This window comes from Rhinoraja longicauda, chromosome 5 (genome assembly GCF_053455715.1).
Source record: "Rhinoraja longicauda isolate Sanriku21f chromosome 5, sRhiLon1.1, whole genome shotgun sequence".
Lineage (NCBI taxonomy): Eukaryota > Metazoa > Chordata > Chondrichthyes > Rajiformes > Arhynchobatidae > Rhinoraja > Rhinoraja longicauda.
In genome coordinates this window covers 63,908,127-63,935,374 of record NC_135957.1, presented here as the reverse complement: position 1 = coordinate 63,935,374, position 27,248 = coordinate 63,908,127, and the positions used below count along the sequence as shown (strand labels likewise).

The 27,248-nt window shown below is 43.8% G+C and overlaps 1 protein-coding gene across 1 annotated transcript; it reads right to left on the bottom strand.

Annotated features, from left to right (window-relative positions):
• Positions 1-2,055: 2,055 nt before the first annotated feature.
• LOC144593711 (four and a half LIM domains protein 2-like) lies at positions 2,056-8,616 on the bottom strand. The gene is made up of 5 exons (XM_078399686.1): positions 8,461-8,616; positions 7,984-8,158; positions 4,622-4,791; positions 3,077-3,263; positions 2,056-2,207 (listed from the first exon to the last, which is right to left on the bottom strand). The coding sequence occupies exons 1-5, from the start codon at positions 8,614-8,616 to the stop codon at positions 2,056-2,058; spliced, it is 840 nt and encodes a 279-aa protein (XP_078255812.1).
• Between the last annotated feature and the right edge of the window lie 18,632 nt (positions 8,617-27,248).

Genomic DNA, 27,248 nt, shown 5'->3' with positions numbered 1-27,248 from the left:
ACGCACATTCTCTCTTTGACCATGAGGGTTTTCTCCAGTTCCTCTCACATTCCAAAGACTTGTGGGTTTCTAGGCTTCTGCAAATTGTTCCTTGTGTGTAGGATAAAACTAGTGTATGGGTGATAGTTGGTCGGCATGGACTCATTAGGCCAAAGGGCCTGTTTCCATGCTGTATTTCTAAACTAAACAATACTACTTGTTGGTGTTTAGAAAGCCAACATTCCATGGTTAAGTATTCAGACGTGTAATTTTCTGGCTCAGCTGGAGTTTAAATACAAAGCACAGGTTTGTTTTCTTTTCCATAATTGGACTTTGTTGATGTGCTCACTTTGTGAAAAATTACTCGAGATAAAGTACAGCTTAACAAAAAAAATCAATAATTCATGCAGATTAGATATGCAACTGCTTTCTATATTCAATTTATGTTTCAGTATCACTCATGCATTTATATTATAAACTTATCATTGGAAATGAGTTGGGATATGAAAGAATAATGACCAATTTGAAGTTAGTGTGGTGTGAGGAAAAGAGCTCTAACCTGTATCCCTAATGGAGGCCCCAAACAACTACATCGACAAAATGCCACAGAAGGCTGTGGAGGCCAAGTCAATGGATATTTTTAAGGCAGAGATAGATAAATTCTTGATTAGTACGGGTGGCAGGGGTGATTGGGAGAAGCAGGAGAATGGGGTTGAGAAGGAAAGGTAGATCAGCCATGATTGAATGGCGGAGTAGACTTGAAGGGCTGAATGGCCCAATTCCTCTCATAGAACTTATGAACAAAAGATACAGAGCTGAAAATTGTTCAGCAGTCATCATTTTTTTTTTGCCACCAACTACAACCCTCCACCTGCACCCCGACCCCCACCCCCACCTCTATCATCCCACAACCGCACAAAGTAGCAACATTTTATTGTGCCAGTGGCCTAAGCCATTGTGTGTAATCAGACACATCATGTGCACCAAAGGACTTTTCATCCATCAATTCCTATTATTGTGGAGAGTGCAGAAGTTTCATTTGGGCTTCGGATTGGTGTGTGGGGGGCCAGAGATTGGTGGAGGGTAGAGTAACGAAGATTGGATTTTGGTGTTGAAGGATGGTGATGTGGATGTGAGATTTGTTGAAGTGGGATTGGGGTTCTCAATCAGAAAGATGATCAGTGGGGTGTTGTATCAATTGGAGAGGCAATTATGAGTCTCTGAATTCATTGGCATAGTAATTTTCGGAGGGGTTGAAGTGGCATAAATGTAAATGCCAAGAAATCGGTGTGATGTAGATGCCTTGCACACCCTGGCATGAGAAGAAATAGAGTTAGACCTCCAAGCAAGATCCCCTCAGTAAATGTGTGCAAGACCTATTGCATTTGCTCATCTTGCCTGTGGAGAATTTTGTGATTCATGCATTGCGTCCTGTTTTCCACACTGATGTATGGAGCCTCCCCATTTACGTAAATCACACAGACCTGCAAAAAAAAAATCTCAATACCCCAAGAAGTGGCTGTCAGGTCCTCAACAAAAATAGGATATAATTTTTCTAACTTTGCAGATCATACTTTAAAAAACAAAATTAAGTTCATATGAATTTGCAAATTGATTTAACTGGCATGTCTGGAAAAGTATCATTCCTAATTTTACTTGATTGCAGTTGAAATTGTTAAAGTGCAACCAGTCTTTTGAGCCAGTAATCCATCACATTGCACTGTTCTTTTCATACCCAATTATGATCCTTCAGGTCACCATCAGTTAGTTTGTGATGTGATGTTAACAATTTTCCCATTTTATTTACACTAATAGAATATACTTTGACCACTATTATAGCAATTAGATTGAAAGCAGCCTTTATAAGAAAACAATAGGAAATGCTTGTTCTAAAGGGTTGAGCACTTTGCTATTCTTAAAGGAAATTTGCATTGCTATTATTGTATCGAACTTGATTCAGAATCTATGTTGTATCCAAGTGCTTGACAATATGCTTATTTTGTGCAGATTGCTGCACAACTTTAGAAAGATGATGCCATTTAACCGCTAAAGCCAGGCATAATTTGATTTTCCAGTTTAGACATCTCGTCCGCATTCGGGACAAAAAACTTCATCACGCTTTGTGAGAAATCCCCGACCAATCAAAGAGATGGCACACTTTTTGCAGTTGAAGCAATCATTGTGCCATTGGCGATCCTCAAACGAGATATACTTTGTGCTTCCAAGACCTGCCAAAACAAAATACAAGAATTTCCATCCTGGAATGCCAAATGTAAGTGCAAAATTGTTTTTTTTCATTCATGTGCTTGTTTTTATGCTTTCTATTCACATTGCAGGCTGGCAGATAGTCATTCCAACTGCAGGTTTGATTGTGGCGGCTACCTCAGTTTTTGAATTATCTTTAAAATATAATTTTATTTACTATCTATTCAAAAGCTGTACAGAAAAGTGCAAATATCTTAAACATACAGTAATCAGTGTTGTTGGAATTTTTTTTTCATGTGGGAGCCAGGTTATTCCCTTTAAGTTATATAGAAACAAATGATAAATTTTATATACATATGTATACACGCACACACATATATGTACACACACACACACACACACATATACATTCCTGTCGCTTATGATATGCTGACTGCCCCGCTGAGTTACCAGCATTGTGTCTAATATATATATATATATAGAAACAAATGATAAGTATTATATACATATGTATACACACACACATATATATGTGCACATATATGTACACACACATGTGTGTGTGTGTGTGTGTATATGTATATAATACTTATCATTTGTTTCTATATATGATAAGTATTATATACATATGAATACATATGAATACACACACACATATATATATATATTAGACACAAAATGCTGAAGTAACTCAGCGGGGCAGGCAGCATCTCTGGAGCGAAGGAATGGGTGACGTTTTGGGTCAAGACCCTTCAGACTGATACACACACTCACACCTCACTGTAGTTCTGATGGAGATGTATATTTTTACAAGTACCATCTTTCTTTTATATTCAATATAAAAATCTTGTGCATTTTTTAAAATCGCAACTGCAGTCATGTGTTTACTTACCAGCAATTACTTGGGAACAAGCAACACACTTTTTGGCATAGAGATTATTGAAGCAATCCAGGCAATAAGGGAAGTCATCCCTCGAGGTGAAGCGTTGACCTGCCAGCTTCATTTTGCATCCAGTGCACAGAAAGCACTCCCTGTGCCACGGCTGGTCATGGTAACTCACACCCCCAGTGGTTATTGCCTGAAGAACATAGGTACACACAAATATAGATTAGTTTTAGTTTAGAGCGACAGCGTGGAAACAGGCCTATCGGCCCAAGAGAGTCCGCACCGAATTGTGATCCCCACACTAGAAACAACATACATTTCTACCAAGTCAATTAACCTACGAACCTATACGTCATTGGACTGTGGAACGAAACCAAAGATCTTGGAGAAAACCCATGCAGTCACAGGGAGAACATACAAACTCCATACAGACAGCACCCCCAGTCGGGATCGAACCCGGGTCTATGGCGCTGTAAGGCAGCAACTCTACTGCTGCACCGCCCACATGGAATATGGTAATGCAATTTCAATTAGATGGACAATTTTAATAGGCAAACCTGTTTTCACACAAGTTCACGGAGCAGAATTAGGCCATTCGGCCCATCAAGTCTACTCCACCATTCAAGTATGGCTGATTTATCTTTCCCCCTGAACCGCATTCTCCTGACTTCTCCCCATAACCCCCGACACCCTTACTAATCAAGAAACTATCAATTTCCGCCTTTAACATATCCATTGACGGCCTTCACAGCTGTCTGTGGCAATGAATTCCACAGATTCACCACCATCTGACTGAAGAAATTCCTTCTCATCTCCTTTCTGAAGGTACGTCCTTTTATTCTGAGGCTATGGCCTCTGGTCCTAGACTCTCCCACTTCCTCTGGTTCTAAATTGTAATACAATGCGAGTATAGCAATTATCGGTGTGTATGGGTTGCAAGATTTTACATTCAAGCTGAGTCCAGGGTGCAAGTAGAAAACATAGGCGTCCACCAATACTACCCCGATGGAATTGTGCATGAGCAGTTGTCCTTTGAAACTAAATGAGAAAAGAAGACTCCCTTTTACCAAATCAGATGAATGCTAATGATCTCTCAGTATATTCTATCCTTCAAAAAAAAAAAATCAGTCAGTTCTCATTTGGAAGTTGGTGTGCTTAAAATGTATGCTGCACACGCTTTGGCACGTTAGGCAGTCTCATTTAAGAAGCACTGCTGTATAAATGCAAATAATGAGTGCTTGTGGACTCAATGTTATTTTCATTGACAAAAATAGATGGCATTTATTTTTGGAACCAATTTAATTTGTACACTTTAATGCACTTCCTGTAGAATGTTGTTGATATTTCTTCCCAGCTATCAAAACATCATAACAGGATTTAGAAAGGAAGCAGGGGCACACATTTTCCAGGTGTAAATTCTGTCATTTGCTGTTTGATTTCTCCATGAATGAGTTCTCTTTCAATGTTCGCTCTGCTGCTATTTGTATATGATAAAATTATATCCTCAGCATAAAAAGGGATTCAATGACCACATTCAATAGAACGCTGTACCTTCTTGCAAGATGAGCAGTGTTGAGCAAACTGCTTTTCATAGCACAGTACACAGTAGTTCTTATTTTCCTTCAGGATAAAAGGCTTGGTTCCTATTGGCTGCCGACAGCGTTCACAAGCAAAGCAGATTTCATGCCAACTGTTTCCCTTGTATTCCATTTTACGAGATCCTGTCATAAAAACATTTTTTAAAGCCGGAATAAACAGTGCTTTTGATGACTTAATTCTAACTCACTCTGATCTGTGTGTGGCACAACAGATGGACACGTGGTGCACATATATTCATGTAAGCCCGAAAATAACAAGAAACACTATCCACTAGTAATTCTCTGAATCATCGCTTAACAAGTGTGTAATATTGCACAATTCTCATGTGACTGTCAAGATGAAGCGAGATGGCTTTACAAATCAGTTCGTCTAGAGCAGGATAGAATCACACAGTGGCGTGGCGGTAGAGCTGCCGCCTTAGCACCCAAGACCCGTGTTCGTTCCTGACTGGGTCCCTTTCAGAATGGCAGGCAGTGACTAGTGGGGTACCGCAAGGCTCGGTGTTGAGACCACAGCTATTTACAATATACATCAATGACTTGGATGAAGGGATTAAAAGTACCATTAGCAAATTTGCAGATGATACAAAGCTGGGTGGCAGTGTGAACTGTGAGGAAGATGCTATGAGGTTGCAGGGTGACTTGGACAGGTTGTGTGAGTGGGCGGATGCTTGGCAGATGCAGTTTAATGTGGATAAGTGTGAGGTTATCCACTTTGGTGGTAAGAATAGGAAGGCAGATTATTATCTGAATGGTGTCAAGTTAGGAAAAGGGGACGTACAACGTGATCTGGGTGTCCTAGTGCATCAGTCACTGAAAGGAAGCATGCAGGTACAGCAGGCAGTGAAGAAAGCCAATGGAATGTTGGCCTTCATAACAAGAGTAGTTGAGTATAGGAGCAAAGAGGTCCTTCTGCAGTTGTACAGGGCCCTAGTGAGACCGCACCTGGAGTACTGTGTTCAGTTTTGGTCTCCAAATTTGAGGAAGGATATTCTTGCTATTGAGGGCGTGCAGCGTAGGTTTACTAGGTTAGTTCCCGGAATGGCGGGACTGTCGTATGTTGAAAGACTGGAGCGACTAGGCTTGTATACACTGGAATTTAGAAGGATGAGAGGGGATCTTATCGAAACGTATAAGATTATTGAAGGGTTGGACACATTAGAGGCAGGAAACATGTTCCTAATGTTGGGGGAGTCCAGAACCAGGGGCCACAGTTTAAGAATAAGGGGTAGGCCATTTAGAACAGAGATGAGGAAAAACTTTTTCAGCCAGAGAGTTGTGAATCTGTGGAATTCTCTACCTCAGAGGGCAGTAGAGGCCAATTCTCTGAATACATTCAAGAGAGAGCTAGATAGAGCTCTTAAGGATAGCGGAGTCAGGGGGTATGGGGAGAAAGCAGGAACGGGGTACTGATTGGGAATGATCAGCCATGATCACATTGAATAGCGGTGCTGGCTCGAAGGGCCAAATGGCCTACTCTTGCACCTATTGTCTATTGACTACAGGTGCTGTCTGTATGGAGTTTGTACGTTCTCCCTGTGACTGCAGAGATTTTCTCTGGGTGCTCCGATTTCCTCCCACACTCCAAGGACGCACAGGTTTGTAGGTTAATTTGTTTCGGTAAACATTGTAAATGGACCCTAGTGTGTAGGATAGTGCTAGTGTACAGGATGATCGCTAGTTAGCATAGACACAGTGGGTTGAAGGGCCTATTTCCACTCTGTATCTCTAAAGTCTAAAGCAATATTCAAGGGTACCACAGAAGCTGCAGATTAACATACTTCTGATATCTGGAATCTAAAGTGATAAAAGGCAATGCATTTGTTCTGGTATGGAATACATATTAAAGTGACAAATTGATGAATTTTATCAAAGGGTTGAGATAAGATCAGAGGAAATGACATGACGTCATGAGATTATTACAATGTAATAATCATCTGTAAATCTCTCTTTCTTACTAACGCATATCTTCAGGGTGGTGATGGTGGCAGGACGTTAGTCCGTTTTTGCCTAGGTTTTTAAGCAGCAGCAGGAATTAATCCAAAGCAACCTCAATGAGAAGGTCCAGTACCACCATCTCATGGCAACAATGGACAGCTCCTGAACATTGAGCAAAAAACAAAGTGCAGGAGGAACTCAATGGGTCAGGCAGCAGCTCTGGAGGAAAACGGACAGACGACATATTTGGTTGGGACCTTTCTTTGGACTACGACTCCAGCCACTTAACATTGCTAAAGTTTGTTTGTAAATGGCAAGATTGAAAATGAATGACAAATAATCAATGCATAGCTGCTGAAGGATAGAAATAATAATTTGCAGAGGAAATTATTGGTATATTATTGTCATGTTTTATGTGATAGGAGCAGAATTAGGCCATTCAGCCCATCAAGTCTAATCTGCCATTCAATCATGGCTGATCTATCCCTCCCATAACTCTGTGGTGGTGAATCTGTGGAATTATTTGCCATAGAAGGCTGTGGAGGCCATCAGTGGTTATATTTAAGGTAGAGATAAATAGATTCTTGATTAGAACGGGTGTCAGAGGTTATGGGGAGAAGGCAGGAGAATGGGGTTAGGAGGGAGAGATAGATCAGCCATGATTGAATGGCGGAGTAGACTTGATAGGCCGAATGTTCTAATTCTACTCCCGTCACATGATCTTGAACTCCTGACACCGATACTAATCTAGAATCTATCTATCTCTGTCTTAAAAATATCCGATGACTTGGCCTCCACAGCCTTCTGCGTACTGAGATACAATGAAAGGTTTTGTTGCGCATCTTATCAAGGCAAATCCTATCACACAATTAAGCCATGCACATGTCTTGATAGATTTAGATATGAAATAGAGGTTTAAAAGAGTGGAATGATTGTATGATGGTGCACAGAAGACTTCTAATTGATATCAGTGTAAAGTTCTTCTGCAGATTTCAAGCCACAAATGATCACAAAGGTCAGGGGGATGTGGAAATATGAAGCCTTAAAATAGAAGACGTCTAAATGAAGACAATGTCAGTGTAATGACAGACTGCGTGAAGGACCGGACCTGGTGTGTTCAACATATTCCACAAAAAGACGAGTACCGTAGGTTTCCATAGCAACACCAACTAAAGTGGAATGGAACTAAATGTGCAACACGAGAACAATCTCGGCCACACAGAATGATGGTAGTTGGTCGTCTGATTAAGCTTGACTAGCAAAATGAGAAAAAGGTGCAAATTTAGTTTCGGGCACATGAGGATAATTTTTAACAGAAATTAAAATCATGCACAGAATATGTATTGTAAGCTTAAAAATCTACCCACGTTCTCTTACCGGGCATGATGGTCTTATTGCAGGTGAAGCATTTTGAAGAGTTCTCATTTGAATAGCACTCCGTGCAAAGGAGAGTATCATCCTTGGCAGCAAAAGCTTTCTCAGCAAGTGAACGGTCACATTTAGCGCACTTGAAACATTGTTCATGCCAGTGATGATCCTTATAGGACAAATCCTTGGATAGAGCCATGATTAAAGTAAGTGTCAAAATATGCAATATGCAATAAGGTACCACATTCTTCAGGCAATTAAGTATTTCTCCACATTTAGCTTGACATCAGAAATTACATATACCATTGCTAACTGGATAAGAGATTAACTTTGGTGCAAACTTCAAGCGTTACTTTGATGCACTGTTTGGTGCTCAATGTTGATGATGGTCTGACAATCATATAATTTGGCCTGGTAATTAACCAACATTTATTCAATGCACATTTTAAAATGCAGATACCTTATATAATCCAAGGGTTCATTTACCTTGCAGTCACTGCCAATTGGTGCCTTGCAGTCTTCACATGTATTAGAGTAGAGATTCTCGTAGCATTTGATACAATACTGGCCATTCTCGCGCAAGATATATTTCTTGCCGAGGAGGGAATTATTACAATTGTGGCAATCAAAGCAATCCCCCATTTTATTTCAATGATCAAATTCTGGAAAGGAAAAGAAATTGGAACGCTTAAAATAATTATGGACTATGACAAGTGATAGATATAGTGCAAACATTTTCAATTAGGTAAAATGCATTTTTTTAAATGAATATAGAAGTGAATATTTTTCTTTAAAGTTTAAACGTTAAGACGAAATACTACAGCACAGTGGCACAGCGGTAAAGTTGCTGCCTTATAGCACCAGAGACGCATGTTCGATCCTGACTATCCTGATACTATCCCCAATTGTGTTGAAGCCCCAGTGAATTCCCTGGTCTTGCTCATGGGATCCGAGGGGAGTTTTCCATGTAAAATGTTAGGAAATCCCAACAAATTCCAGGGTCCACAAAGAGTTTGTTTAAGTTCAAACAGCTGAACTAATGTTCCTGTCAGAAATGCCTGTTTCAGTCGAATGGACAAAAGACTTGACCATTACCTGGATGCCGCAGAAAGAGACATTTCTGGCAGAATCGTACCTTTCTTTGGAATTCCCCAAAGTCCCACAATAATCCAGGATCTAGGAGTGCAGGTGCATGGTTCCTTGAAGATCGATGTTGCCAGGACTAGAGGGTCTGAGCTATAGGGAGAGGTTGAGTTGGCTGGGTCTCTATTCCTTGGAGCGCAGGAGGATGAGGGGTGATCCTATAGAGGTGTATAAAATCACAAGAGGAATAGATCGAGTAGATGCACAGAATCTCTTGCCCAGAGTAGGGGAATCGAGGACCAGAGGACATGGGTTCAAAGTGACGGGGAAAAGATTTAATAGGAATCTGAGGGGTAATTTTTCCACACAAAGGGTGGTGGGTGCATGAACAAGCTGCCAGAGAAGGTAGAGGAGGCTGGGACTATCCCAACGTTTAAGAAACAGTTAGAAAGGTACATGGATAGTACAAGTTTGGAGGGATATAAGCCAAGCGCAGGCAGGTGGGACTAGTGTAGCTGGGACATGTTGGCCAGTGTGGGCAAGTTGGGCCAAAGGGCCTGTTTCCACACTGTTTCACTCTATGATTCTGTGTCCCACTTCAGTGTCCAGGTCTGCCCTGTGCAGGCACTTTGCCAGAGACTGATTAAATGGAAATGGGATTTGAGTAAAATTTACAAACATTAAAGTTTTCCTTCTGTAAATGATCAGAGTGATTGGGAATGGAGACGTTTCAAATCCAAAGGGAATATTTTTCAAAATTCCTGACTATTCGATCAGGATTTATTCCTAGTTTAGTTTACAGATACAGCAATGGAAACATTCCCTTCGACCCACCGAGTCTGCATCGACCAACAATCCCAGCACTATCCTATACACACGAGGGACAATTTACAATTTTACCAAAGCCAATTAAACCATAAACCTGTACGACTTGAGTGTGGGAGGAAATCAGAGCATCCAGAGAAAACCCACGTGGTCACAGGGACAACGTACAAACTCCGTACAGACAGCACCCGTAGTCAGGATCAAACAATAAACAATAGGTGCAGGAGAAGGCCATTCGGCCCTTTGAGCCAGCACCGCCATTCAATATGATCATGGCTGATCATTCTCAATCAGTACCCGTTCTAGCTCTCTCTTGAATGCATTCAGAGAATTGGCCTCCACTGCCTTCTGAGGCAGAGAATTCCACAGATTCACAACTTTGACTGAAAAAGCTTTTCCTCATCTCCATTCTAAATGGCCTGCCCCTTATTCTTAAACTGTGGCCCCTGGTTCTGGACTCCCCCAACATTGGGAACATGTTTCCTGCCTTTAACGTGTCCAACCCCTTAATAATCTTATACGTTTCGATAAGATCCCCTCTCATCCTTCTAAATTCCAATGTATACAAGCCTAGTCACTTCAGTCTTTCAACATATGACAGTCCCACCATTCCGGGAATTAACCTAGTAAACCTACCCTGCACGCCCTCAATAGCAAGAATATCCTTCCTAAAATTTGGAAACCAAAACTGCACACAGTACTCCAGGCGCGGTCTCACTAGGGCACTGTACAACTGCAGAAGGACCTCTTTACTCTTCTACACAACTCCTCTTGTTATGAAAGCCAACATTCCATTGGCTTTCTTCACTGCCTGCTGTACCTGCATGCTTCCTTTCAGTGACTGATGCACTAGGACACCCAGATCTCGTTGTACGTCCCCTTTTCCTAACTTGACACCATTCAGATAATAATCTGCTTTCCTATTCTTACCACCAAAATGGATAACCTCACACTTATCCACATTAAACTGCATCTGCCATGCATCCGTCCACTCACACAACCTGTCCAAGTCACCCTGCAACCTCATAGCATCTTCCTCACAGTTCACACTACCACCCAACTTTGTATAATCTGCAAATCTGCTAATGGTACTTTTAATCCCTTCATCCAAGTCATTAATGTATATTGTAAATAGCTGCGGTCCCAGCACCGAGCCTTGCGGTACCCCACTAGTCTCCTGCCATTCTGAAAGGGACCCATTTATCCCCACTCTTTGCTTTCTGTCAGCCAACCAATTTTCTATCCATGTCAGTACCCTACCCCCAATACCGTGTGCTCTAATTTTGCCCACTAATCTCCTATGTGGGACCTTGTCGAAGGCTTTCTGAAAGTCGAGGTACACCACATCCACCGGCTCTCCCCTGTCAATTTTCCTAGTTCCATCCTCAAAATATTACAGAAGATTAGTCAAGCATGATTTCCCCTTCGTAAATCCATGCTGACTCGGAACGATCCTGTTACTGCTATCCAAATGCTCCGCAATTTTGTCTTTTATAATTGACTCCAGCATCTTCCCCACCACTGATGTCAGACTAACTAGTCTATAATTTCCCGTTTTCTCTCTCCCGCCTTTCTTAAAAAGTGGGATAACATTAGCTCCCCTCGAATGCATAGAAACGGATCCTGAATCTATAGAACATTGGAAAATGATCACCAATGCGTCCACAATTTCTAGAGCCACCTCCTTAAGTACCCTGGGGTGCAGACCATCAGGCCCTGGGGATTTATCAGCCTTCAGTCCCATCAGTCTACCCAACACCATTTCCTGCCTAATGTGAATCTCCTTCAGTTCCTCCGTCACCCTAGGATCTCTGGCCACTAGAACATCTGGGAGATTGTTTGTATCTCCCTTAGTGAAGACAGATCCAAAGTATCGGTTCAACTCGTCTGCCATTTCCTTGTTCCCCATAATAAATTCCCCTGCTTCTGTCTTCAAGGGACCCACATTTGCCTTGACTATTTTTTTCCTCTTCACATACCTAAAAAAGCTTTTACTATCCTCCTTTATATTATTGGCTAGTTTACCCTCGTACCTCATCTTTTCTCCCCTTATTACCTTTTTAGTTATCTTTTGTTGCTCTTTAAAAGAGTTCCAATCCTTTGGCTTCCCACTCTTCTTTGCTATGTTATACTTCTTTTTATGCTGTCCTTCACTTCCCTTATCAGCTACGGGTGCCTCTTACACCCCTTAGAATCTTTCCTCCTCTTTGGGATAAATTGATCCTGCAACTTCTGCATTGTTCCCAGGAGTACCTGCCATGGCTGCTCCACCGTCTTCCCTGCTAGGGCCTCCTTCCAGTCAAATCTGGCCATCTCCTGCCTCATGCCTCTGTAATCCCCTTTGCTATACTGTAATACTGACACCTCTGATTTTCCCTTCTCCCTCTCAATTTGTAGAGTAAAACTTATCATATTATGATCACTGCCTCCTAATGGCTCTTTTACCTCGAGTCCCCTTATCAGACCAGGTTCATTACACAACACTAAATCCAGAATTGCCTTCTCCCTGGTAGGCTCCAGTACAAGCTGTTCTAAGAATCCATCTCGGAGGCACTCCACAAACTCTCTTTCCTGGGGTCCATTACCAACCTGATTTTCCCAGTCTACCTGCATGTTGAAATCTCCCATAACCACCGTAGCATTACATTTGCGACATGCCAATTTTAGCTCCTCATTCAACTTGCACCCTATGTCGAGGCTACTGTTTGGGGGCCTGTAGATAACTCTCATTAGGGTCTTTTTATCCTTACAATTCCTCATTTGTATCCATACTGATTCTACATCTCCTGATTCTATGTCACCCCTTGCAAGGGAGTGAATATCATTCCTTACAAACAGAGCGACCCCACCCCCTCTGCCCACCTGTCTGTCTTTTCTATACGTTGTGTACCCCTGAATATTCGGTTCCCAGCCCTGGTCCTCTTGTAGCCATGTCTCTGTGTTTCCCACAACATCATACTTGCCAATGTCTAACTGAGCCTCAAGGTCATCCACTTTATTTTTCATACTTCGCACATTTAAATACAACACTTTAACCGGTATTCACCTCCCCTCTCACACCGGTCACAATTGGCCCTGACCTTACTCTCTTATCCCATCTAGAACTCCCCATCCCATTTATTCGAGAGTCCTTTGCAATTTCTCCTGTATTCGCTTTCCCTTTAACTCCATCTTCATATTCCCAATTTGTCAACCTCTCCACCCCACTACTTAATTTAAAGCCACACGTATAGCACTAGCAAACTTGCCTGCCAGAATGTTGGTCCCCCTGCTGTTAACGTGCAACCCGTCCCTTTTGTCCAGGTCACCCCTACCCCAGAAGAGATCTCAGTGGTCTAGAAATCTAAATCCCTGCTCCCTGCACCAGCCCTTCAGCCATACATTCATATCCCCAATCTCTCTGTTCCTGCCCTCACCAGCACGAGGTACAGGTAACAGTCCAGAGATAACCACCCTCGACGTCCTACTTCTCAGTCTTCTTCCTAACTCTCTAAACTCACGTTGCAGTATCTCCTTCCTCTTCCTCCCGACATCGTTCATGCCCACATGTACAACTACTTCCGGTTGATCGCCTTCCCTCGCTAGGATGTTCTGAAGCCGGTCCATGATGTCTTGAACCCTGGCACCAGGGAGGCAACAGACCATCCTCAAGTCTCGCCTGCCGCCACAGAATCTACTGTCCGTACCTCGGACAATGGAGTCACCCACTACTATGGCTCTTCCTGACTTCGGTCTCCCCGGTCAAGTCTCCTTGCCTGGATTAGAGCCGCCAACCTGTCTACAGCTCGGACTGGAAGCGTCTTCTGCCCCATCAGCTCCCAAGAGGGTGTACCTGTTTGCAATAGGCACAGCTACCGGGGTCTCCTGTAGTCCACGTTCACTCCCCCTTGAAACAGTCTCCCACCTTCGCTCGACCTGGACCCTTGGCGTGACAGCTTCACAGTAGGTCCTGTCCAGGAAACTCTCGTATTCCCGGATGGCCCTGAGGTAATCCAGCTGCTTCTCCAACTCCACCACACGTCCATTCAGGAGCCGCACCTGGACACAGTTCTTGCAGGTGTAGCTCCCAGAAGCTCCAGCGATGTCCCTACCTTCCCACATCCTGCAGGAAACACACTGCACCAACTTGTCTGCCATTACTTTATTGTCTAAAAACAAATCAGGCACAAAAACAAGTGTAACCTCCTCACCTCAGCCTCCTCGCCGAAGGCTCGCAGCCAAAGACTTGCACTTTTCTCACAGGGCACTTCCCTCGACTGGGCTACACCCCTGGTGAAAGACTTGTTTATATCATCACTAAATTGCCTAATTGGCCAATTTACCAAACTTCTAATTTAATTGATCAGCCAATCCACATACTCACTACTATCCTGCCTTCCTGACGAGTTTGGAGGTATGTGCTTGACTGCCTGACTGACTGCTAGTGTCCCTTTGGCACACTTTTTAAACTGACTTTTTACTTTCAATTAACACTTACTTGCTTTCAGCCAACGGTTGTCCTTGCTCCTGCTGTCCCGACCTTTACTGACTGACAGTAAAGTTTTGTGTCTATCTGCTGGAGAAACTGTGTCAGGCAGCACCCGAGGAGGCAGAGGGATGGTCACTGCTTCAAATCAACTTTTCCTTTAATGCCCGAAAGCAAACTCAAGTTACTGAGACTTTCCCTTTCATTACTGAAAGCAAACTCGCATTACTCGGTAAACTGTGCTGGGCATTATCTAATTTGCGACATCAGCACGAGTTTTATACTCCGAGACGTATGATTCGGGACAACACGTGCAACATTTTCACAAATCCCAGGTCAGATTTGGGGATTTCAAGGTCAATGCATTCCCAGCAAGCACAGTTGACCTAATGTCGGATCGAGCTGTCACATACATTAAGTATATTTGAAACAATTAAGGCTTGACTGTGGACCTGCACCTTGTAAGAGTAGGAATGCGTACTTAAAATGCAAATAGATTGTGGGGTTTCCAAATGGAAACATTCTGCAAAACTCTGCCTTTGAAATAAATGCTGCAATGGGCAGTTGAATATATCTCTTAAACCCACCATGCATGAACTATTTACTAATTCTAGATGTAGAAACAAAGAAACAAAGTGCTGGAGTAACTCAGCAGGTCAGGCAGCATCTCTGGAGAACATGGAAAGGCAACGTTTCAGACCTGAAACCCTTCTTCAGATCGAGAAAATCTCCTATACAGAGATGCTGCCTGCCCTGCAGAGTTAGTTCAGCACTTTGATTTTATATCAATGAGAATTAGTAGATAAAAGGACACAAAAGAATTACGCCCTTCACTTTGTTACTGTACAAGATATGGAATCCACACTTGTCTGGCAGATCAATTAGTGGATGTGGCAAAGTGGAAAATTAGTAGAAACATGTTCACTATAGAGGATGAAGGAGGTGTCAAAGGTTGCATTTAAATGAAAATTGAACCATTCTTTACTACTCTTAATCTTTAATTGAACAACCCAACAATTGAAACCTTATTTTTTGTATGCAGTTCACAATGTGTCTGATCAATTATTGTCCTCAAATCTAAGAAAGAGATCTCTCTGAGGCCATCTGTTTTCTAAGAGCAAGCCTAATTTCCAGAACCTTTGCATCTAACAATAGTGATTACTTTAAACTTTCTGACAATCAGCAAAAGTGCAAATATTTATGCTGTGATTGGATATGAAAAAGTATATATATAGTCTATTGATAGCTTACAGTAGAGATTCTGAATATTCGTTACATTGACAATATTTTCTAATTATAGGATTTTGGTTCCCTGAAGCAATTTGTGACAACATATTTGGTTAAAAGAGTTTTTTTCCCTGAATTGTCACTTCTGATTTATTGAAGTAATTGCACAAAAGGTGCAAGAGCTAAAAGGAATGAAAAACTGAAGTTTTCTTGAGCATTGTTAAAACATAATTGGAGGCAAACATTCAACTTTGGGTATAAAATGAATGGTAGAGGATAAGAATTGGATTGGCCTTCCTTTTACATATTCTAAATCAATTTTCTTTTTGAGGTAAGGAAGGAAAATTAAACAGCGGCATAAATCTGTTTGAGATAACTGGGATGAAGATAACAAATATGTCTCAAAACTCCACATTTTATCTTCTTAAATAAAACACTTCTGATGGGATAATGCTCAACTTGATTCTGCCTTACACAAAATAACACATAGATCCATCTTCCAACAGTGGACATTTGATGATAACAATCAGGATTAAGTTCCTGGGCTCAGTTTTCCTATCCTTATTCCAGAAATACTGAAGCTAACTCATGCTGTTGCCACTGCATTTGATAAATACAAATTAAAATTTGAGTTGGGATATCTTGCGATACCAGGTAAGACTGTTGAACTATTTGACATTAAGATAGTAGCAGTCGATAGCGGCACGGTAGCGCAGCGGTAGAGTTGCTGCTTTACAGCGAATGCAGCGCCGGAGACTCAGGTTCGATCCTGACTACGGGTGCTGCACTGTAAGGAGTTTGTACGTTCTCCCCGTGACCTGCGTGGGTTTTCTCCGAGATCTTCGGTTTCCTCCCACACTCCAAAGACGTACAGGTTTGTAGGTTAATTGGCTGGGTAAATGTAAAAATTGTCCCTAGTGGGTGTAGGATAGCGTTAATGTACGGGGATCGCTGGGCGGCGCGGACTTGGTGGGCCGAAAAGGCCTGTTTCCGCGCTGTATATATATGATATGATATGATATGATAAATATGTGGCATTAAAATATGTTCCATGGGCTTTACCTTGTTCAGTTAATCAAATGCAACTTTCAAGCCAAGTTGTAATAAATGTAAATGAGCTAGTATAATGAAAATTATAGTTAAGAAACCAACATTTCTCTTCTCAGCAGCAGTGGTTTAATTAATAAAAAAGTTAAATATTCATTAACCATGCATGCAAAATAAATTGTAGTTTGCTGCATTAAGAAACTGCATTAGGCTATACAATCATTCTATGGATTGATTAATAAATATTATAGCTTTTACCATATTTAAACTGATTCCAAATAAGTGGCTATAAGGTATCACCTGTTATGGTAATGAAACGGCAGGTGATATTGTTAGGATGTAGAAACTGCTACCTCTGTACAAGGACAAATTTGCAATGCATTCCCTGCATTCATCAGAAAAGCCAAAAGGCAAACTATAAACACTAGTCCTGTACATCGAGATAAGAAGCACGTTCTCCAGCAAAGCTTCATACCTTTTAAGGGAGTGTTTTCTTGCACTATTTATATTAGCCATAAATGAGCAGCACCTAACCCACTTAATACATTAAGTTGTTCCTCCAGTTTGCATTTCAACAACGGGATTGAAGTAGAAAACTGCAGCAAGGGGAAGGGCGGGTTTACACTCACAAAATGACTGAGGTGTTGAATGGAGCAGACACACAATCTCTATTTGATTTTAGACTTTCAAGATATGGCATGGAAACGGGCCCTGGTCCACCAAGTCCACATCAACCATTGATTATTCCTCTACAAGTCATATGTCCTTCATGGTCGGGGCAGTTCACAGAGGTCTATTAACTTACAAACCTGCATGTCTTTGGAATGCGGGAGGAAACTGGAGCATCCAGACACGCGCTCACAGGGAGAACATGCAAACTCCGCACAGACAGCATCCAGTCAGGATCGCACCTGGGTCTCTGGCGCTGTAAGGCAGCAACTCTATCGTTGCACCACTGTGCCACTCTTATTTTCTTTGTTTTTCAATTTGTGTTTGTTTTTGTAAACGGTATCTGCAGTTCCTTGCGCCTCTGTTTGAGGATACATCACAGCTTGGCAGCAGCTCTGCCCAAGACCGCAAGAAATTGCAGAGAGTTCAAGAGATTCAAGATTCAAGATAGCTTTATTGTCATCCAAATTGGACGAAATTCAGTCACCCACAGTCCAACAACCAAAGCATCAAAATAGGCATTAAAATTACACAACCCCCAAAACACACAAAAGAAACATCCATCAAGAAAACATCCATCACAGTGAGTCTCCTCCAGTCCTCTCCTCACTGTGATGGAAGGCCACAATGTCTTTTCCCTTTTCCTGCTGTCCTCTCCCGCGGTCAGGTTGTTGTGGTTGCAGGCCGCGCCGGACGGTCCGCAGTGGGCCGAGCCTAAGGCGAGTCGCAGCCGCTCCCGCTGCCTCCGAAGACGGCTGGCTCCGCCGATGATAAGTCCGATCCGGGGCGGGCGAACACGCTGCTGCTGCCGCTGTTGCTGCACGTCGGGGCGGTCGTGGCTCCCGACATTGAAGCCCCCGCCCAGCAGAGAAATATCCCGCGGCCTATCTTAGGCCGCGCCGGATGGTGAAATGTCCGCGACCCAAGCCCCACGATCCGGGGCGGGCGAACCCGCTGCCGCTGCCGGAGCTCCTGATGTTGGCATCCACGCGGCCCGAGCCTAAGGCGAGTCGCAGCTGCTCCCGCAGCCTCCGAAGACGGCCGGCTCCGGTGATGGTAAGTCCGGTCCGCGGGCTCTGCGAACCGGAGCCCTGGAGGCCAACAGCTCCAGGAGTTGGGCCGATGGTAGGCCGCAGCAGGAACGGAGACACGGCCCAGAAAACAAAGGTCGGGTCTCCGTTCGGAAGGGACACCTATTTACAATTTTACAGTTCCCCCCCTCCCCCTCCCCCCCAGATACACATAGTACACAAACACAAAAACACAACATCACAACTACAATTAAAACAAAAAAACAATAAAAACACAAAGACAAATGGACCACAGGTAAGCCGCAGCTGCTATGGCAGCGCCGCCATTTTTACGCCATTGTGGCCCAGTGTATCACACAATCCAACCTTCCACCCCCCCCCCCCCCCCCCCCACGACGGCTCCATCTACACTTCATGCTACCTTGAAAGCAGCCAATATAATTCTCTGCAACTGTAATACAATAACACTAACTATTTTCTGCACTTTGGTCTTTTTCTCTTTGCACTGTGTGTTGCACCCGTGTATGGCTTGATTGTACTCATGTAATCGTATGACCTGACTGGATTGCATGTAAACAAAGTTTTTAACTGTATCTTGGTGCTTATGACAATACTAAATTAATGTCAACATTTACTTCCTCGGTATTTATAACAAATACAGTTGCGCTTAATGTTTCAGCTAATATGGTGACCAGAGAAAACTTCTCTCTACAATTCCAATTACTCTCAGAACTTTGGAAATTAGGTACAATAGTCAGTTGAAGCATCCAAGCCCAATGACCTATACCACAGCACTGAATGCACAAATCCCAAGCTTTCAAAATAAATTAATGCTAATCCATGATTTAATTGGATGCAGTGCCTCTCTGATAAAATCTAGCTTGGATGACATGCAACTATTAGAAATTAAGAGGAGCATGATCTTAATTCATCAAAAATCAATGCAATAAAGCGGCTGGTAAATATAAATATCTTTCAGAGTAGGATCATCAAAGATATGAATTAACAAAAATGAATGGAATTTGTTATTTTAATTTTTGAAACAAAATATTCTGAAAATATGAACCATGAAGTTTTAATTTGGCTAATTTCCATCTGCCCAAAACCTGCACAATTCTTTCTTGTGACTTTCTTATTATGGAGTTATAATAAATGTATGCAACTGTTTTTGTTTTTTTCTTTGTCCTTTAAGAGTATTCATTTCACCATAAAGGTAGTTCTGCTATAAAGCACATTTCCACACAACACTCATTGGATACAAAGCGACTGAGGAATCAGGGAATGCTATGTATGTTCGGCAGGTTGAATTGATTTCTATTGGGAACTAAAATTACTTGTAAGAACAAAAAAGCATATTGGATTTAAACAGTGCAGGGGGTGGGGGAGGGGAATCGTATTTTCATGTAATCTCCTGCAGTTATTAGACTACATTGTTACCCAACAACATGGCTGCTACTTTAAGAAAACACGAAGTGCTGGAAGAACGCAGTGGATTTTAAAAAAACTCGCTACTACAGCATTTCCTCAATACTTGTCTGCACTGTAATCTTATCCCACATGGCTTACAAAGGTGATTCCTGCTACTTCAGACATGGGAGGACAAGTAATTGCTACAATTGGCACTTGTGTACCAATACTCTATTATTAAACAATGGAGCATACATCCTTTTGCATTTTAACTTTCAGTAACAAAGCTAAGCTTGTCATTGAAAAGGGATGTGTTTTTGAAAATCCTGCAGTGAAAATATTGTTGTTATTACTCTAGCCCATAGGTAATTTGGCCAATGAATGCATCAAGAAGCCATGGTGCAATTGAAACTGAAAGGAAGGTGATTTGTGATTGTTTGAACTCAACCATCTAAGCCGAGGACATAACTGGAGACATTTTTCTCAATACCTCCAAGAGCCAACTATATTCAGCTGCTTCATTATAAAGGAAAGACCACAAGACATGGGAGCAGAGTTGGGCCATGCAGCCCATGAGTCCACTCCGCCACTCAATCGTGGCTGATCTATTTTTCCTTCTCAACGCCATTCTCCTGCCTTCTCCCCATAACTTTTAACATCCTTCCAAAAATCAAGAACCAATCAACCTCTGCCTTGAAAATACCCAACGTCTTGGCCTCCATGGCCATTTCATACATTCATAGGGGATAGGAGCAAATTAGGCCATTTTGTCTATCAAGTCTACGCCATTCAATCATGGGAGATCTATCATCCCCTCTCAACCCCATTCTCCTGCCTTCTCCCCATCACCCCGGGCACCCATATCAATCAAGAATCGATCTACCTCTGCCTTAAAAATATCCATTGACTTGGTCTCCACAGCCTTCTGTGGCAATAAATTCCACAGATTCATCACCCTCTGACTAAAGAAATTCCTTCTCATCTCCTTCCTAATTGAATGTCCTTTAATTCTGAGGCTATGACCTCTAGTCCTAGACTCTCCCACTGAACTCTCTCATCATCATAGATGGATTGCTCAGATGTACTATCCTTTGGACTGCACACATTTCTACACTCCATTGCCACTTCTCTGCCCACTCTCCCAACCTGTCCCAGATTAAGAATCGCAATGTTCAATTCCATTTGCAACTTTTCAGCAAATGTAGTGGGTTATGGTTGCATAAATTAACACCTAGACACCACGCAGGCAGTGATTAACAAGCACATATAATATTTGTGTGTTAAGAGGACCAGACACGATCCAACACCAAGTAGCCTAATTACTCACCCTTGATATTCACCGACTTTTGTCACCATCACTTTCCTGGAAGTTGTCACTGACCAGTAATGCAACCAAACCAGCCACATGGATATTGTGACTACAACACCCAGTCAGAAGCTGGGTATCCTGGGTCAAACGACTCACCGCAGAGCCTTTTGACAATTCATGAGGCACGAGTCGTACAAGGTTCGGTGGAATACTCTACTTCCCTTAATGAAGTCAGCTCCTATGATACTTAAAGTTTGGAGATGCTTGACATGGTGGTAGGTGGGAGAAAGCTGGAGGAGAGGTAGGGGCAGGACAAAGCCTGGTGGGTGATAGGTGGATGCAGGTGTTGGGGTGAGGGAGGGAGAGGGGGATTGATTGGCAAATGGGTAGATAAAGGCAAGAGATGTAAAGGGGACAGGGTGACAAACAAGGAGGGATGAGGAGAGGTGCAAAGCCAGGGGGAGAGATATAGGTGGAAGGGGACAGGTAGAGTTGTGTGTGGGGGTGGGGGGGGGGGGGGGGGGGGATAGTGGGAGAAATGAATGCCGAATGGAAACTATCCTAGTGGAACATGAATTTGCACATAACCCTCAGTCTGATAGTGGTGGAGGCCTAGGACAGAAGAGTCAGTATGGGATTAGGAAGGGAGGTTATAATGGTGAACGACTGGGAGATTCAGCAGGCCTTAGCAGACAGAATGCAAGTCAAGTCAAGTCAAATTTATTTGTCACATACACATACACGATGTGCAGTGAAATGAAAGTGGCAATGCCTGCGGATTGTGCACAAAAAAGATTTACAGTTACAGCATATAAATAAAGTTAATAAGTTACTATAGTGTAGACAAAAATTTAGTCTCTGGGGTTATAAAAGTTGACAGTCCTGATGGCCTGTGGGAAGAAACTCCGTCTCATCCTCTCCGTTTTCACAGCTTGGCAGCGGAGGCGTTTGCCTGATCGTAGCATCTGGAACAGTCCGCTCCTGGGGTGGCAGGGGTCCCTCATGATCTTGCTTGCTCTGGATCTGCACCTCCTGATGTATAGGTCCTACAGGGGGACGAGTGTAGTTCCCATGGTGCGTTCTGCCGAATGCACTACTCTCTGCAGGGCCATTCTGTCCTGGGCAGAGCTGTTCCCAAACCAGACTGTAATGTTGCCGGACAGGATGCTCTCTACAGCCCCAGAGTAGAAGCAATGAAGGATCCTCAGAGACACTCTGAATTTCCTCAGTTGTCTAAGGTGGTAAAGGTGCTGCTTTGCCTTACCCACCAGTGCGGCAATGTGCGTTGCCCACGTCAGATTCTCTGTGATGCGGACTCCCAAGTATTTAAAACTGCTCACCCTATCCACAGTAGACCCATTTATCTCCAGTGGCATGTACGTCCTTGGATGTTTAGCCCTTCTGAAGTCCACAATCAGCTCCTTCGTTTTAGTGACATTCAAGAGGAGGCTATTGTCCTGACACCAGAGTGCCAGATCAGCCACCTCCTCCCGGTAGGCCTTCTCATCGTTGTTGGAGATCCGGCCCACCACCACAGTGTCATCAGCAAACTTGATGATGGAGTTTGAGCTGAACCTGGCCCCACAGTCATGTGTGTACAGGGAGTACAGTAGGGGGCTAAGGACACAACCCTGGGGGGATCCTATGTTCAGGGTGAGGGAGCTAGATGTGTGTTCCCCCATCCTGACCACTTGGGGCCTGGCGGTGAGAAAGTCCAGGACCCAGGCACACAGAGGGGTGCTAAGCCCCAGTTCCAGCAGCTTCTCAACCAGTCTGCTGGGGACTATTGTGTTGAATGCTGAACTAAAGTCAATGAACAGCATCCTCACATAGCCCCCCTGGCTGTCCAGATGAGAGAGAGCGGTGTGTAGAACAAGTGTTCAGTAAAACGGTTGCCTCGTCTACGATTGGAGGGTGTAAATTTGGCCTTTTGATATTATGAGTATTAATTGCACATGAAACATATGATATAGTTTTTAATGTTAATCCATAGCCATGCAGGACGTCTCCATTAAAAACAAAGCCTGCTAAATGTCATCCTTTAAAATGTCATGTCAAATCGCTGCCCTTTGCAGGGATTCCAAAATTCCAGTCTTGTGACATCTTAATCCATCCTGCCACATGTACTCTGGATTTCAGCGATAGGTGATATACTCTGGTGATGAGAACAAAAACCTTCTGGGATATTCAAAAACCACTTTGACATAAAGTAACAACAGCTGCAACAATCTGTTCAAACTAAGAATACACTCAACTTGTAAATGGAGTCCCCTTTTAACTACTGAGATACAGGCCCTGCTATCAGAGAAACACTAACTGTGCAGAGCACACCAGAACGACCCCACGTCACAGGCGAAGAAAGATGCATTTGCCAGCGCAAGACAAAAAGTACAGAAGAAACTCCATGAGATGCAGGACGCCAAGAAGGCCGATGTGGAATTCTCTGCCTCAGAAGTGGAATTCTCTGCCTCAGAAGGCAGTGGAGGCGTGTATGGGGAGAAGGCAGGAACGGGGTACTGATTGAGAATGATCAGCCATGATCACATTGAATGGCTCGAATGGCCTCCTCCTGCACCTATTGTCTATTGTCTAAATCCAGGGCTATGCAGACAGTCACGACACCAAGCGTTTCTACGACGCATTGAAGGCTGTGTATGGACCCGGGTCCTCTGGCTCCTCTCCCCTCCTCAGTGCAGACGGGACCCAGTTGCTGACAGAGAAGAAGCAGATTCTGGAGAGATGGACTGAACATTTCAACCAGGTCCTCAATCACCCTGCTAATATCAACGACGAGGCCATCACTCGCCTACCTCAGATGGAGTTCAACCAGGACCCTGACAACCTTCCGACAGAAGAAGTCACAAAGGCCATCAAGCAACTTTCCTGTGGCAAAGCACCAGGATCAGATGCAATTCCTGCTGAAGTGTACAAAGCAGGAGGCCCTGACTGAACTCTTCCAGTCCATGTGGAATGAAGGTAAGGTCCCACAACAGCTGAAAGATGCCAGCATAGTCCACATCTACAAGAGGAAAGGCAACCGCCAGTCTTACGACAATCATCGAGGCATCTCCCTCCTGTCCATAGCTGGGAAGATCTTGGCTCGCACCCTGCCCAACCGTCTCATTCAACACCTTGAGCAGGGTCTCCTTCCAGAAAGCCAGCGCGGTTTCCGTGCTGGACGTGGAACTGTCACATGATATTCGCTGCATGCCAACTCCAGGAAAAATGCCAAGAGCAGCACAGCGACCTGTTCGTGACCTTCATCGATCTGACAAAGGCCTTCGACACTGTCAGCAGAGATGGCTTGTGGAAGATAATGCAGAAGTTTGGCTGTCCCAGCAAGTTCATCACGATTGTCCAGCAGTTCCAAGACGGCATGATGGTGAAAGTGCTAGATGATGAAGACGAGTCGGAAGCCTTTCCGGTGACAAACGGCGTGAAGCAAGGTTGTGTTCTTGCCCCAAAACTCTTCAGCATGGTCTTCTCTGCCATGCTGACTGATGCCTTCCGTGACTGCCAGGATGGAATACACATCAGGTACAGGACTGGCAGCAGGCTGTTCAACCTCAGGCGCCTGCAAGCTGTTTCAAAGGTGAAGGAGACCATCATCAGAGATTTCTTGTTTGCTGATGACTGCGCCCTCAACGCCAGCACAGAGCAGAAGATGCAGCATGAAATGGACTGCTTCTCACAGGCCTGTGACAACTTTGGTCTCTCCATTAGCACCAAAATGACTGAAGTTATGTACCAGCCAGCGCCTGGAAAGCCCTACCAGGAACCACACATCACGGTGAAGGGGCAGAATATACAGGCAGTCGACAGCTTTACCTATCTGGGTAGTACACTCTCGCGAGTGGTGAACATTGATGCCGAGGTCAACAACAGGATTGCCAAGGCCAGCGCTGCCTTTGGGCGACTCCGTGAGAATGTTTGGGAGCGGAGAGGACTCAGCCTTACTACCAAGCTGAAGGTCTACCGTGCAGTGGTACTCACCACTCTTCTCTATGCCAGTGAGACTTGGACTGTCTACAGCAGACATGCCAAACAGCTCAACCACTTTCACTTGAGCTGCTTACGCAGACTCCTTCACATCAGGTGGCAGGACAAAATTCCCGACACAGAGGTCTTGGAACGGGCCGGAATCCCCAGCGTCCACACCCTCCTACGGAAAGCCCAAGCAGATGGGCAGGCCATGTCGTCAGAATGCCCGAGAGTCGACTGCCAAAACAGCTTCTGTATGGAGAACTGTGTCAGGGCAAGCGCTCAGTAGGAAGACAGAAGAAACGGTTTAAGGACTGCCTCAGTGTCCCTCAAAGACTTGGACTTCAACCTCAGCACTTGGGAGTCTCCTGTTCTGGACCGTCCAACTTGGCGTAGCAAGCTCACCACAGGAGCCTGTGCAGCAGAGAACTGACGCACTGCAGAGGCCCAGACGAAACACACCGCGCGCAAGGCCCGGGCTACCTCCACTTCCACTGCAGCACCCATCCACTTGTGTCCTATGTGTGGGCGTGCCTTCGGGGCCCGGATTGGCCTCACCAGTCACTTCCGGACCCACAGTCACCAATCCTCCAACTGAAAGTGAAGTCATGGTCATCTTCGAACCCGAAGGACAAAGGACGAACAACAACAACTGGGATGGTGTCATCCTTGCCTAAAAAAAACAACTTTCCTCATAAGCACAAAATGCACAATAAAATAAATGATTTGTCATAGTGTCGTGTCAACAGAATAATGTTACCAGAAGTAATCAAGAATCTACACCAAGATCAAAAGGGCGACATGATGGTGCAGCGGTAGAGTTGCTGCCTTACAGCGCCAGAGAAGCGGGTTCGATCCCTACTACGGGTGCTGTCTGTATGGAGTTTGTACGTTCTCCCCGAGACCTGCATGGGTTTTCTCCAGGTGCTCCGGTTTCATAGAAACATAGAAAATAGGCGCAGGAGGAGGCCATTTGCCCCTTCGAGCTAGCACCGCCATTCATTGTCCTTCCTCCTTCCTCAATCTTCCTCCTCCTGAAATACACAATAAATTTGCACTCATCCGAGAAGGCCTTTCTCTATTGCGTCCCAATGACCATTTATATGCGAGGTTCCTATCCGACCCAGAGGAATGTACATGTAGGCGAGGTGCGATACAAATAGTTTGCATTTGAAAGACATGGAGGGTAGAGGGTTCATTTCCAAGAACAGCTTGAGATCTAGATGGGTCTCTTAAAAAACATTAAGGTGGGATCCACCTGGGGCTTTGACGAAGTTCCTTGTATATCATAACACACGCACATAGTCACAGTCAGTGCTGTACAGCACGTTAACAGGACTTTCTCCCACCTTATCCATGTTGACCAAGTTGGCATATTAGCCTTCTACATTTGACCCCATAATCACACTGAAACTTTCCTGTCCATATATCTGTCCAAATGTCTTTTAAAAGTCATGACATTTTTTGCATTCTTACCCCTCCGATTCACAGGCACCAGAAAATAAAAATGAGCATGCCAGCTCTACAAACTCTGCAGCCCAAGGATGCACTTGTAGGTTTATAACCAGATATAGTTGAGGCATCAGCCATGCCTCAGTGATAGCATTCTCACCTCAAGAGTCCTTAGGTTGTGGGATCAAATCTCTGGAGTGAGATTTACCTACAAAATGTCAGATGAAATTCATGCTCAAACATACTACACCGTCAGAAGTTGCCCGTCAATCATTGAGAGGGCAGCACAATGGGGCAGTGGTAGAGTTGCGGCCTTTCAGAGACCCAGGTTCGATCCTGACTACAGGCGCTATCTATATGGAGTTTGCACGTTCTCCCTGTGACCTGCACGGGTTTTAGACAATAGACATTAGACAATAGGTGCAGGAGTAGGCCATTCGGCCCTTCGAGCCAGCACCACCATTTAATGTGATCATGGCTGACCATTCTTAATCAGTACCCCATTCCTGCCTTCTCCCCTTTGGTTTTGTAAGTTAATTGGCTTCGGTAAATTTGTAAATTGTCCTTAGTGTGTAGGATAGTATTAGCGTGTGGGGATCGCTGGTCTGTGTAGACTCAGTGGGCCCAAGGGCCTGTTTCCACGCTGTATCTCTAAACTAAAAGACTAAACTTGTTTGAATCCCTATCTGCCCTTATACATAGACACAAAACTTTCCAAATAACAAGGTCTGCATATAGTTATTTAGACAATGCAAAAAAAAAATCCAAAAAAATATGT